The sequence below is a fragment of the Euleptes europaea genome, chromosome 21 (assembly GCF_029931775.1).
Source record: "Euleptes europaea isolate rEulEur1 chromosome 21, rEulEur1.hap1, whole genome shotgun sequence".
Classification (NCBI taxonomy): domain Eukaryota; kingdom Metazoa; phylum Chordata; class Lepidosauria; order Squamata; family Sphaerodactylidae; genus Euleptes; species Euleptes europaea.
The window spans coordinates 4,611,162-4,623,592 of NC_079332.1; the positions used below are offsets into that span (position 1 = coordinate 4,611,162).

The 12,431-nt window shown below is 51.6% G+C and overlaps 1 protein-coding gene across 1 annotated transcript in view; it reads right to left on the reverse strand.

Annotated features, from left to right (window-relative positions):
- Positions 1-1,615: 1,615 nt before the first annotated feature.
- Positions 1,616-12,431, reverse strand: part of RAB11FIP3 (RAB11 family interacting protein 3) — a 62,666-nt gene continuing 51,850 nt past the window's right edge. The window contains exons 8-16 of the mRNA XM_056866264.1: positions 11,777-11,870; positions 10,832-10,935; positions 9,431-9,571; positions 8,605-8,686; positions 6,640-6,777; positions 5,560-5,715; positions 4,462-4,602; positions 2,765-2,874; positions 1,616-1,658 (exon numbers count right to left, since the gene is read on the reverse strand). Of these exons, the coding sequence (XP_056722242.1) occupies positions 1,616-1,658; positions 2,765-2,874; positions 4,462-4,602; positions 5,560-5,715; positions 6,640-6,777; positions 8,605-8,686; positions 9,431-9,571; positions 10,832-10,935; positions 11,777-11,870 (1,009 nt within the window). The remainder of the gene's footprint in view (positions 1,659-2,764; positions 2,875-4,461; positions 4,603-5,559; positions 5,716-6,639; positions 6,778-8,604; positions 8,687-9,430; positions 9,572-10,831; positions 10,936-11,776; positions 11,871-12,431) is intronic.

The following is a 12,431-nucleotide window of genomic DNA, read 5'->3' on the forward strand; positions in this document are numbered from 1 at the left end:
TTCCTCAGGAAATTAAAGCCATGTGCAAGCCAGTGCTTCCCATTTTGTTGTCGTCGTCGGTTTAAATTGGGTTTTTTTTCCCCTCCTGTGATTTATTTACATTACAGTACCTCTTTGTGATCGGCCAGAAGGCGGAGAGGGGAGTGCATGTGCGTTTGTGGACAGAACGTGTGCCCGATTTGAGAAAGGCAGATCTAATATTTATAGATTTGTACATTATACATACATATATATATATATATTTTGTGTGTATATACACAGATACATTGCTCTCTTCTTTGAAGTTTTTTTAAAAATTGATCAGCCTTCATTCTATAAAAAAATACCTAACTCTACAAGATAGAAAAAGGAAAAAAGAAAATCTTTTCCTCTCCAAGTATACACTGATTTACACCCAAGCATCCAAAGCTGTACAGTAGGTGGGCCCTTCCCGCAGAATCAAAAAGGGTGCGAGGAGAGAACAGCTTGATCGATCCGGGTTTTGAGAACTGTTTCGTGGGTGGGTGGGGGGAGAGAAACAGTGCTTCGCTTCCATGCCCCTCTGTTCTTCGTGTGTGCCCCCCCCTCCGTATGCACACTCACATTTGATCTCCCTGAAACTGCAGAAGCATTTAATTCCCACTTGGTATTTGTTTTTCAAGTTACCTATTTTCATGTGAGCTGCCCGACGTCTTGCAAAATCCTCCCGGGGACCCGGCTCCACGCAAACCTAGCTCAGTGGTGCGGGAGCCAGTGAAGTTGTGGGGGGAGGTGTTCCCTTTGGTGCATTTCCCATTTAATCACGGGACCGTGCAGCTCTGCGACACCCCGAGGCCTGGTTTTCAAGGCAGCAGGAGGAAGCACAATTTGTCGGTCATCCCCCCGCGCGCCTAACCCTTCCTGAGGACTAGAAGTGCAGGGGACTCCGCATGTCAGGAAGGGCCCCGCCACATGCCTCACGGCTGGATGTGGAGTGATTGTGGTGTCTGTGCTTTAGGGAGGGGAGGGGGCTAAGAGGGGTTTTCAGGAGAAGGCGAAGCTCACCGTCTCCAGCCTCCATGGCAGAGCCGCGCACTTGGCTACTCGCCACTGCCGCTCGGGGAGGGGATATGTGTTCACACCAAGCTACGATGCAAACCTGCCCTCAAAGGATCGGTCATCCACCCCTAAGGGCTTCTTTTCCCTACTTGTGCCATTAAAAAAAGAGTGGGGGGGAGGGGAGACGAACAAAGGAGCATTTAAAACCAACTGCCAAGGCCAGATATAAAAACAGGCGTGGTTGGGAACGGCCCTTATCGCCCCCCCCCCCGGTTCAGTGGAAACAGAGCCCACGCTATTTTTGCTTCCGAGTAAAGCGCCTCTCTTCCCCAGAGAACGGAGAAGGAAGACTTACAAAACTCTTCCTAACCGCTTCCCAGAATATTCAGGTGTTGGCATTCTTTTCTTCTTTAAACGGGAGCGAAGGGGAAAGGGGCGCAGCGACTTTTTTTGGGGGGGGGGAACGTCTCTCGTCCTCTCCAAGGGGAATGGAAAACTGATCCGAGGGTCGGCGGAACCGGCATCGGGTTCGGCCGGGAGGGAAAGGGGCGGCCGCGTCTCGCCACAAGCCCCCTTTCCGAGGCAGCCCTCCGTTGCTCTAGCAGGGGGTCGTTCCGGCAAGCGAACTGCCTTCGAGCAACCTAATGGGAGAGAGCAGAACTGAGCCACGTCAGAAGGGAAGGGTGCGCAACAAAGGGGGAAGGGAGAGAGGGCTGTAGCATTTGCGGGGGGGGGGGGGGACGGCTCTGCCTCCAGCGCAGCAGTATCATCAGCAGAGCACCCCCTGCCCACAGCCCTGCTTCCAGCGGACCAACGGCTTCGCCCGCCGGGAGGGTACCCACAGAGGGCTCAGCAGCCACTGGGCACTAACTAGGTGGTGTGCCTCCCTGGCAGCAGGGCTCCCTTCCCGAGTCCTCTACCCACCAGCCTTGGCAGGAGAGCGCCAGCCATGGATTTTAAGGCGGCTGGCTAATAGCAAAAGGGGGCCGGGAAAACCCTCGGCGACACGGCGGCAGATTCCTGCAGAACGTTGGTTTCCGTTTCTTTGCTGAGGGCAAACAAACAGTCCCTGAAAGCCAAGAAGCACAAAACGGCCCCAGGTCTTCTCCCTTCCACTGGTCGAAGAGGAGGGAGACGTCAGCAGCGTGTCGCCTCACGCCGATACCTCTCGGACGGAGCTCAGCTCCGAAAAGGGACGGGCTTCTCGAGCAACTTGGCAAGAGTTCGGGTTGCAAATGGCAAAATGCAGAGGGGGCATCGGCAGGAAGTCAGGGTGGCGTTTTGGGTTCCACTTCCCTTCATCTCCCTACCTAACCCTCTCCCCCCCCACCCCCGCCATCCCTCGCGGTTGCTGAGAGGTCTCGGTCACCGCAGCGTTTCTCGTCCCCAGCTTCGCAAACTCAGAGCAAAACAGTTTCCAATCCCCTATGTCCCACAGCGGGGTGCTGGGGGGTGCACGTGTGCTCGCATCTGCCCCTCCCCACGCGCTCACACCGTCTGTGTCCGTGGCTCGCCTCCTTTCCTGAAGACCCCCTTTTTGCCTCCCACCCTAAAAACCACCGGAGTCAGCTGTGCTGCCGGGCTCCCCCACGTCCACCAGGTTCTGTCACCCAACTGTCCGCCGGGAGGCTTCCTGCGGTTTCTTCGCAAAGCAAAGACTCCTCCAGAGTCGCCGCCACCTCCTCCTCCAGAGCAGCAACTCCACTGCGCCCTGGGTCAGAAGGACCAAGAAGCCATGGCCTCTTACTTGACTTCCAGGATGGATGGGTTGGTTTCCATTATGGCCACGATGATCCGGTCGATGTAGTCCTGGAGCCGCAAATTGATCTCTTTTTGCTTCTGCGTCGCCTCCATTAGCTGGAAGGGAAGGGAAGGTCATTATACCCGGCAATCGCTGACTTCAGCTGGGACCACTCATGCAAACGCCAGAACAACAAACCAGAACCCACACAACTTCCAGAGGAAATTTCCCCTCCGTCCCATCTTTACCTTCCAAGGAGCCCAGAATGATGCTCATACACCACCACCACCACCCCCGGCTCTTCCACAGAGAAATTAACTTTATTCCAGACTGCCATCTTCCTGTGTGTCAAGTCGCTTCCGACTCATGGCGACCCTATGAATCAAAGTCCTCCAAAATGTCCTCTTTGACAGCCTTGCTCAGATCTTGCAAATTGAGGGCCGTGGCTTCCTTTATTGAGTCCATCCATCTCTTGTTGGGTCTTCCTCTTTTCCTGCTGCCCTCAACTTTTCCTAGCATGACTCAACTTTTCCTAGCATGACTGTCTTTTCTAGTGACTCTTGTCTTCTCATAATGTGACCAAAATGCGATAGCCTCAGTTTAGTCATTTTAGCTTCTAGGGTCAGTTCAGGCTTGATTTGATCTGTAACCCACTGATTTGTTTTTTTGGCAGTCCACTGTATCCATAACACTCTCCTCCAACATCACATCCCAAAGGAATCTACTTTCTTCCCATCAGCTTTCTTCAATGTCCAGCTCTCACACCCATACATAGTAGTAGGGAATACAATGGCATGAATTAACTTGATCCTTGTGGCCAGTGACACATCCTTACACTTCAGAATCTTTTCTAGCTCCTTCATGGCTGCCCTTCCTACGCTGACCCTAATCCCCCCCAAAACAAAATGACAGCTGTTCTATTTTTCCTCCCCAGGTACAGCCCCCGTCACGTCCCTCTTTGAAAGCCCCCCTGGATTGCTTACAGCACGTAAGAGTAATCAGTTGTTGCAGTCAATAAAACCATGCAATTAACAGGAGGAATCATAAAATTATAGCCGCTATAAAAATCTCCCATAAACACAATAAAAGTTCTCGCTAAAGGTTTCTAATTTCCAATAAATTGCTGGAATAAAAACAGTTGTCTTCCTGACAGCCGTCAGCAGCAGAGGATGCTAGTTACCACTGCTAGTTACCAAGGAGCCGGTTTCTTCAACGTCCCTCAATACCAAAATTAAAACCAAACTAGCAGGCTTTGAACGTGAAGACTGAGTTGTCATGGTAAAACGTCACCATACTTCCATCTGATTTCTACTCCAGCCGAATTTCATTGGGGCCTACGGTGCCGAGATGGAAAATAATCAAGGAGGGACTCCGGTCTCGATGAAATCCAGTAGTTTGAACGCATGAAGATGCCTCAAGCCGAATCAGACTGTCTATCAGGGTCAGTATTGTCTACTTTGGCTGGCAGAGGCTCTCTAGGGGGGATCTCAGGCAGAGGCCTTTCGCATCACCTATCCCCTGGTCCTTTTACCGGAGACGCTGGTGACTGATCCTTCTGCATGCCAGGCAGATGCTCTGTTACTGGGCAGCAGAACTCTGGTCAAGACAAGAACCAATCCACTTGGTCTTCCCGGCTCCCCCTTTTTGAATGGGGGAAAACGTAACACGACAAACCCCATCCAAGAGGAGTTTCCCCACCTTACCTCGTCTCTGGAGACCGAGCTGATTTCCGCTGCCAAAGACTCAGAAAAGGAAGTGGAGAAGAGGTTCTTGGCGCCTTGAATGCTGAGGTTTATGATCTGCCCGTTGAGTTCGTCGTTCTGTTCCTTCAGGTTCCGGTTATCCTTTTTGCAAAGGGAGACCCAAAATGTCAACGCTTCCATTCTCAGTGGCTCCTGGTGCCTCTGCAGCTGCTCATTTAAGCATTTATACTCTGCTTCTCTTCCCAGTGGGACACAAAGCAGCTTACAACACTCTTCCCAGGTGGTGTAATGGTTAAGAGCGGTGGTTTGGAGCGGTGGACTCTGATCTGGAGAACTGGGTTTGATTCCCCACTCCTCCACATGAAGCCAGCTGGGTGACCTTGGGCTAGTCACAGCTCACTTAGAGCTCTCTCAGCCTCACTTACCTCATAGGGTGTCTGTTGTGGGGAAGGGAAGGGGATTGTAAACTGGTTTGATTCCGCTTAAGTGGTAGAGAAAGTCTGACGTACTATAATAACGATAAAAATACTGAAGAACTTGATGCTCGCTGGAATTCAACAATTTTAAGGATGGAGAAAGCATTCTAATGTGTAAATTGTAGAGGGGGAGTGATATCATAATAATGCGGATTATAATTAAATAGACAAATAGAGTATTATTTGATTAAGTGCTATGGGTTTTTAGTTATATTAGCTCTGTTTTAGTTTGTTTTTAAATAATTTGTATCACCCTAGCATTTGATTTTTTAAAGTAATATTATATCTAGGTTTTTTTTTCTTTTATTATAAGATTAAATGTTTCTAATTAAAAAAAAAACAACTCCTCCTCTTCTTCCCCACAAAGCCGCTTTGAGATTCCTTTCAGTAGAGAAAAGCAGGGTATAAAAACCAACTTCTTCTTCTAGTATTGGATGCTAGCCGCCTCCTCTTTATAAATCCAGTTTGGTCCACCTTGATGTCCTCCCCCAGTATGTTTCCCTTTCCCCTCTTTTTTGCTACCGTACGTCTGCACGTGGGGGGGGGGGGACCTCCAGACCTGCCTGTCCCGCTACCAAGCCAGTCCCAAGACGTCTTAGGGGCGTGCCCCAGTGCTGGATACCTGCTTGAGCCGCCTGATCTCCTGCTCCAGCTCCGTCTCCCGCGTCCGGCTGTTGTACTCCTGGAGGCCGATGCTGCTGCTCCGGCCCCGCCGCTGCTCCGCCTCGAGCTTGAACAGCTGCAGGTGTTCCAGTTGCTTCCGGAGGTCTTCGATCAGCTAAAAGGTCAGTGGGAAGGTCAGCGCCTGAGTATCCTTCCAACAGCGCCTGTTCGTTCCTGGTGCACTTGCCGATTCTATTAGCCCAGGGACTATTGCTAGGTACAGGGGTAAATGGGCCTGTATACTAATCATGCATGTCAAAGGTACAAAGGCAGGCCTGTCACGTTTTCATACTGAGCCGCTGCCTATGCCGACACCCGCCTGCAACTTTCGATGGTTGATCCAAACTCTAGTTAACATAAGAAAGGCCCTGCTGGATCAGACCAAATCCGGCAGTCTGTTCACCCAGTGGCCAACCAGGTGCCTCTAGGAAGCCCACAAACAAGACTGCAGCGTTATCCTGCCTGTGTCCCACAGGCATGCTCCTCTGATCCAGGAGATAATAGGTATGCATCATGACTAGAACGTAAGAAAGGCCCTGCTGGATTAGACCAAGGCCTATCAAGTCCAGGAGCCTGTTCACACAGTGCCTCTAGGAAGCCCACAAACAAGACAACTGCAGCAGCATTTATCCTGCCTGTGTTCCACAGCACCTAAGATAATAGGCATGCTCCTCTGATCCTTGAGAGAAGGGAGGGAGGGAGGGAAAGAGGAAAGAGGGAGGGAGGAAGGGAAGGGAAAGAAAAGGAAAGAAAAGGAAAGAAAAGGAAAGAAAAGGAAAGAAAAGGAGATAAGGAAAGCCCTGCTAGATCAGACCCAGGCCCATCAAGTCCTGCAGTCTGTTCACACAGTGGCCAACCAGGTGCCTCTAGTAAACCCACAAGCAAGACGACTGTAGCAGCACCATCTTGCCTGTGTTCCAAAGCACCTAATATAATGGGCGTGCTCCTCTGATCCTGGAGAGAATAGGGATGCATCATGATTTCTAATGGACCCGAGTCCCCACCGGGGCCAATCTCCTCCTCCCCGCCCCTTGCCCACCTCCTGCGTGGATTCCTTGTCCTTCTGGAACTGGTGCCGCTCGTGATTCAGCTTGTCCCCCAGCTTCCGCTTACTTTCTAGTTCCTCGTTGAGCTGCACCGTGAGGTCCTCGATCTCGTCCAGCAATTTCTGTTTCTCCTGAAAAAGAGCCGAGTGTCATGGAAGCCTCTCTCCTGAGAGGTAGTACGCGCACCTCTGTCGAATTTACAAGACCGGGGGGGGGGGGGAGAGGAAGAGCACCTGCTGGGTTTCTTTAGCCTGCAGCATGCGCTGGAGGAGCAACTGGACTCCGACCTTGCGCCGGGCTTCAAAGCAGCCAGAAGGCCTTCCAAAGGCCACGGTGACAGACACAAGACCCTACCCCAAACCTGCGACCAAGGCCATCCAGACTGCAGGGCCCCCAAATACAGGACGCGGGTGCCCTCTTTGGTTTTCAGGTCCTTGAGGGTAGCCCGTCAGGCCGGAAGCGTCAGCCTCAGCGGCTTCGCTTCAGCAAGTCAGAACCTCCACACGTCCTACCGCTAGAGGGCAGAATGGGACTATAATTAAAGCATAATCCCTGGGGGAAGACAATCATATGCCAATTGAAACAGAATCTGTGGAGCAGGGAACAGCCATGAGATTCAGATACAGGGAAGTATAGGGTCAACAGGTCCCTCTTCGCTATCAGCGGGAGGTTTTTGGGGTGGAGCCTGAGGAGAGCGGGGTTTGGGGAGGGGAGGGACTTCAATGCCATAGAGTCCAATGGCCAAAGCGGCCATTTTCTCCAGGTGAACTGATCTCTATCGATGGAGATCAGTTGTAATAGATGGAGATCTCTAGCTACTACCCTCCAGGTAGTTGGCAACACTAGGGAAGTACCATGACCAAGGTGAGGCTGGTCGTGTTTTGGCTGCCCTTGCAACGTCAGCTGCGGCTCGCCAAGAGTCCAGAGGTCAGCCTGGACAACACACACCCCTTCTCTCGGCCTCTCCTGCTTTCCCAAACATGAGGCTAACAATCCTGGGCCTGCCTCACGGGGCTGGTAATGTAGGCGACATGAACCGAGAACTTGGAAAAAGCGGCTACCCAGATTGAGGAAAGGCGCTGCAGGAGCTGAAAGCCTGCCTTTGGCACAAAGAGCCAAACCTGGGTTGTGTTGCAGACCCTGAGTTAGGTAACAACTTCCAGGACTCAGCCAAACCCCCTTAAAGCTGTCACTCTTCCCAACCACTCAACGTTGCCCTGAATCATGTCAACAACCCAGAGAATGAGACACACTGCTAGGTTCACAGCATCCCAAAGAATCATGTAGATTGAGAGCCAGCACAGTGTCGTGGTTAAGAGCGGTGGTTAGGAGCGGTGGACTTTAACCTGGAGAACCGGGTTTGATTCCCCACTCCTCCACATGAAGCCAGCTGGGTGACCTTGGGCTAGTCACAGCTCACTTAGAGCTCTCTCAGTCTCGCCTACCTCACAGGGTGTCTGTTGTGGGGAGGGGAAGGGAAGGTGATTCTAAGCCAGTTTGATCCTTAAGTGGTAGAGAAAGTCAGCATATAAAAAACCAACTCCTCCTTCTTTTAGAAAAATCCCTCGGGAGGTATGGAAAAATATATATACGTTTGTGCTCATAAGGCAGCCCAAGCTTATGTTCATGGAAAAATCTGGCATTTGGTTGGGGCAGGGCCGGGGTGGGGAGAATATCACAGGCAGTGACGAACCCGCCCAGATGTGAATCCCAAGGACAAGGGGGGAAACTTCATCAAGAGCAGATTCAGCGCCATCACCTCTCGAAGGCACTCCACAAGAAAGAAGGCACTGAGTCAGTGGGGACAATTAATGCTGTGTCACCGCGGGGCACTCGGAGCCGGCACCCTGCCACGGCCAGAGAGGGAACGCAGAGCTCCCGTTTCACTTTTCACGCCCAAAGCAAGCACCATCGAGAACCTCCCCCCACACCCCCAAAACACAGAAAAGCTGCCTCACCTCCTCCAGCCGCTCGATGTTGGCCCGCAGACAAGGAACGCAGGACCGGAGTTCGCCGCTCTCCTCGTCCAGTTGTTGCAACCTGCGGTTTGCACACAAGACGCACACAATCAATCTGGCATGTACTCCTGTGCACCTGCGATCGGGAAGGGGGGGAGGGGGGAGGCGCTCCCAAGGATGCGCCTCCTCTGGGCTAAGAAGTTTGAAAGGGAAAAAAGAAGTCCGGCGGCGCCTTAAAGGCTGACAAAGTCGAGCCCGGCGCGAACTGTCATTGAGTCACGCCAGAAGAAATGTTTATTAATCTTCAAGGTGCTACTGGAGGTCTGTTTTACTTCGCTGCGACGGAATTGACATGACAACCCCCTAGGGAATGATAAGGCATGAAAAGTGTGTTGTGAGAAAATCCAAAATAGTTAACTTGCATGAAAGTCAAGCAAATTAAGCAAGGTTTTCCCTTCCCCTCCCCACAACAGACACCCTGTAAGGTAGGTGGGGCTGAGAGAACTGTGGCTAGCCCAAGGTCATCTAGCTGGGCTCTGTGTGTAGGAGTGGGGAAACCAACCCGGTTCACCAGATTAGCCTCCGCCACTCAGGTGGAGTGGGGGAATCGAACCCGGTTCTCCAGATCACAGTCCACCGCTCTTCACCACTACACCACGCTATATCACCACCTAACACAAAACCAATTGACTTTGTCCAGCTTGTTGGAAGAGGAAACCTTTTTTTTTTTGCTCATTGTGTAGTATAGCAGTGCCCAGTCCATAGTCAAAGCCGTTATTCTGACCCAGCGCAACTGGCATAAACAGATTGCCCGCCCCCTCCATACCGGGCCTGCAGGTACTCAATCTCGATGTTCTTCTCCCGCTCCATCTTGCTCAGCAGCTCCCGCTGCTTCCGGATTTCGTCCATCAGGACCTCATCAGATCGCAGCTCCTGCTCTTTCAGCTGCTCCTCCAGGGCATTAGCTCTGCAAGCAGAGAGAGAGAGAGATATTAACTCGGGCTGGCCTTGACTCGAGAAGCCCTCGCTGGAGTTCAGCTATTTTGGGGGCTGGGGTATTAACAGCTGGGTTTGCAGGAAACGCACCATCCCAGGGTCGGTGTTCTATCACCTCGCTTCCTGTCTTGCCCTAGAGCACCCTTTCGATCCAGAAACCTATTCCCAACACAAGGGGAACCATGTTAAATGAGGCCTTCAGAGGAGACGGCACCCTGCATAGCCCAAGCTCCTCACAGTATAGGAAGCTAAGCAAGGTCAGCCATGGTTAGGTATGGGAGAGAAGATGACCAAGGAAGTTCAGGGTTGCTACGCAGAGGCAGGCAATGGCAAACCGCCTCGGCCTGCCTCTTGCCTTGAGCAGGCTTGCAGATGAGGTTGCCATAAGAACATAAATAAGAGTATAAGAAAAGCCATGCTGGATCAGACCAAGGACCAAATCCAGCAGTCTGTTCACAGTGGCCAGCCAGGTGCCTCTAGGAAGCCCCCAAACAAGACAACTGCAGCAGCACCATCCTGCCTGTGTTCCACAGAACCTAATATATTCGGCATGCTCCTCTGATCCTGGAGAGAATGGGTATGCATCATGATTAGTATCCATTTTGACTAGCAGCCATGAATACCCCTCTCCTCCATGAACATGTCCACTCCCCTCTTCAAGCCTTCCAAGTTGGCAGCAATCACCACATCCTGGGGCAGGGAGTTCCACAATTTAACTATGCGTTGACTCAGTTGCAGCTCAATGGCATATTATTCATTTTGGAGACGAATATTCCAGAGTTTTCAAGCCTTGCTTTCTAAACAGAGGAAGCAGTCCTCTCCGTGGTGGACCAAAGTACCTGAGAAGGGGCAGAGTAAACCCCCCCCCCCCAACTCTGGTAACATCCACCAAGTACGGGAATAAAGCAACGCAGGGAGAGATCTCTTCGATGAATCCTCTCTCCGTTTTTTAAGAGCACAGGGGGTAGCTGAAGGCATTTTGGCAATCCGCGCTGACCACTCCCCCTTTGGCAATTAACAAGACACAATCCAGTGGGGAGCTCTCCTATATGACGCCCCCCCCAAAGAAAAAACCAAATGCAAGCTAGAGACAGGAAAGCCATTCCCTGCCCAAGGTGACAACCACAACTCAACCACTGCCCACTGGAATGTGTGCAACCGCACCACATGCTTTTCCCAAACACGGACGGGCTCCGACAGGCTGAGGCCCCTGCGACGGAGGCCAATCTACCTGTGAACCAGCTGGAGGTTCTCCTGCCTCAGCCGGCTGTGGTGCTCTCCGTTCGCGGCCGTGTCCTTTTCCAGCTCCGTCACCCTCTTTTCTAGGAAGATCACCTTTTTAAAAATTAAAAAAAAGACGAGAAAGGCTTAAGCGCTACAGGGCCTTTCCTTTCGGCTTCCCCTGTGAAGAGCAGCGCCACCCACAGCAAGAATTAAGTATTAACTCGCACGCTTTTCGTACAAAACTGAAACACGGGCCACTCCGCTAAATAACTGCACCACTCATTTCCTCCAAGCTCCCTGGCCTTTCGCACGATGCTCTAGACCAGTGGTTTCCAAAGTGGGCAGTACCACCCCCTGGGGGGCGGTGGGATTACCTAAGGGGGCACTAAGAGGCAAGAGGGCAACAGGGGGGCGCTAGAGGTGGGCCCTTCAACTGTGTTGTTCACTAATTTACAGTAGAACAAGCTATGGCACCATGCTGGTAAAATTTGGTGGAGATTATCGGAATTCTTTTCCCAGACTTCGGAGAGCTGGTACCATCGGATCAAGTCCATCAGTTCTGTTGAATAAATTTCAACTCAAAAGTTTTAATTTGATTTTGAATAGATGGGAAATTGTTACTGTTTTGAATTTTTTATTGTTATTATCTTCTTTAGAGAGTCAGGCAAACCCCTATTTTGAATAACGCTTTTTATAGGATAGGGGGGCGCTGAGGTTGAGCTTGGTGGAACCAAGCAACTTCACAGCAAAAGGTTCAATTCTTCTTTGAGGACTCTGCCCCTCAACGTACACATTCTGTCGCTCGTTTTTTAGAGGCTGCCGAGAAGAGTCGAAGGGAAGTGGTTTTTTTTAGATATGGGTCGTATTTTTATGGTTTTATTGTTCAAGACCTCATAAGAAAGACTATTAACTGGATGCAGGCGACTCTGACCTCGCTCGGAGGCACCCGTACCTTGTCGGCGATGTCTTCCTCCAGGTACTCCCTGTTGTTGCGGAACGGCTCCTCCATCATGTCCACCGTGAGGGTGCCCGTCTGGTGCAGGTGCCTGCAACACACACACACAAAGCCGACCCAGAGCAAGAACACCATTAGAGAGATCATTGCGATGGAGGGGGGAAGCTAGCTATTTAAGGCCAGGTCCCCTGGGATGGCTCCCCTCCTTTCCAGCCAGGGATTCCACCCTCATTTTAAAGCGGGAAAAGCACGATTCGAAAGCTTAGCTCAACCCAAAAGGAAAAAAAGGAGTCGAAGCCTCAAGGCAGAGCTCTGAGCTGGGCAGGCAACCTGGCACTTTGGTGGGGCAGAGGCTGCCAGCCGTTCTGGGAACCAGCCACAGTACAACCCCTTCTCCTTTGCTCTTTGGAACGGGGAACGATAAGATGTACTTTCTCCCACCTCATTTTCCCCCCCTGTTTTAATCCAGACAAAAGTGGCATTTCAGGGTAATAAAACGACCCGAAGCAGAGATTACGCTCGCGAGCCGGGCCCTGCCCCTCCACCCACTCCCAAGAAGCCTTCGGCTCAAGGCTCCTGATCGCAACAGTTTGCTCCTCACGCTTCTGCCACTTCTGCCGTGGTTCAAAGGACACTGTTTTTATGATGCGGT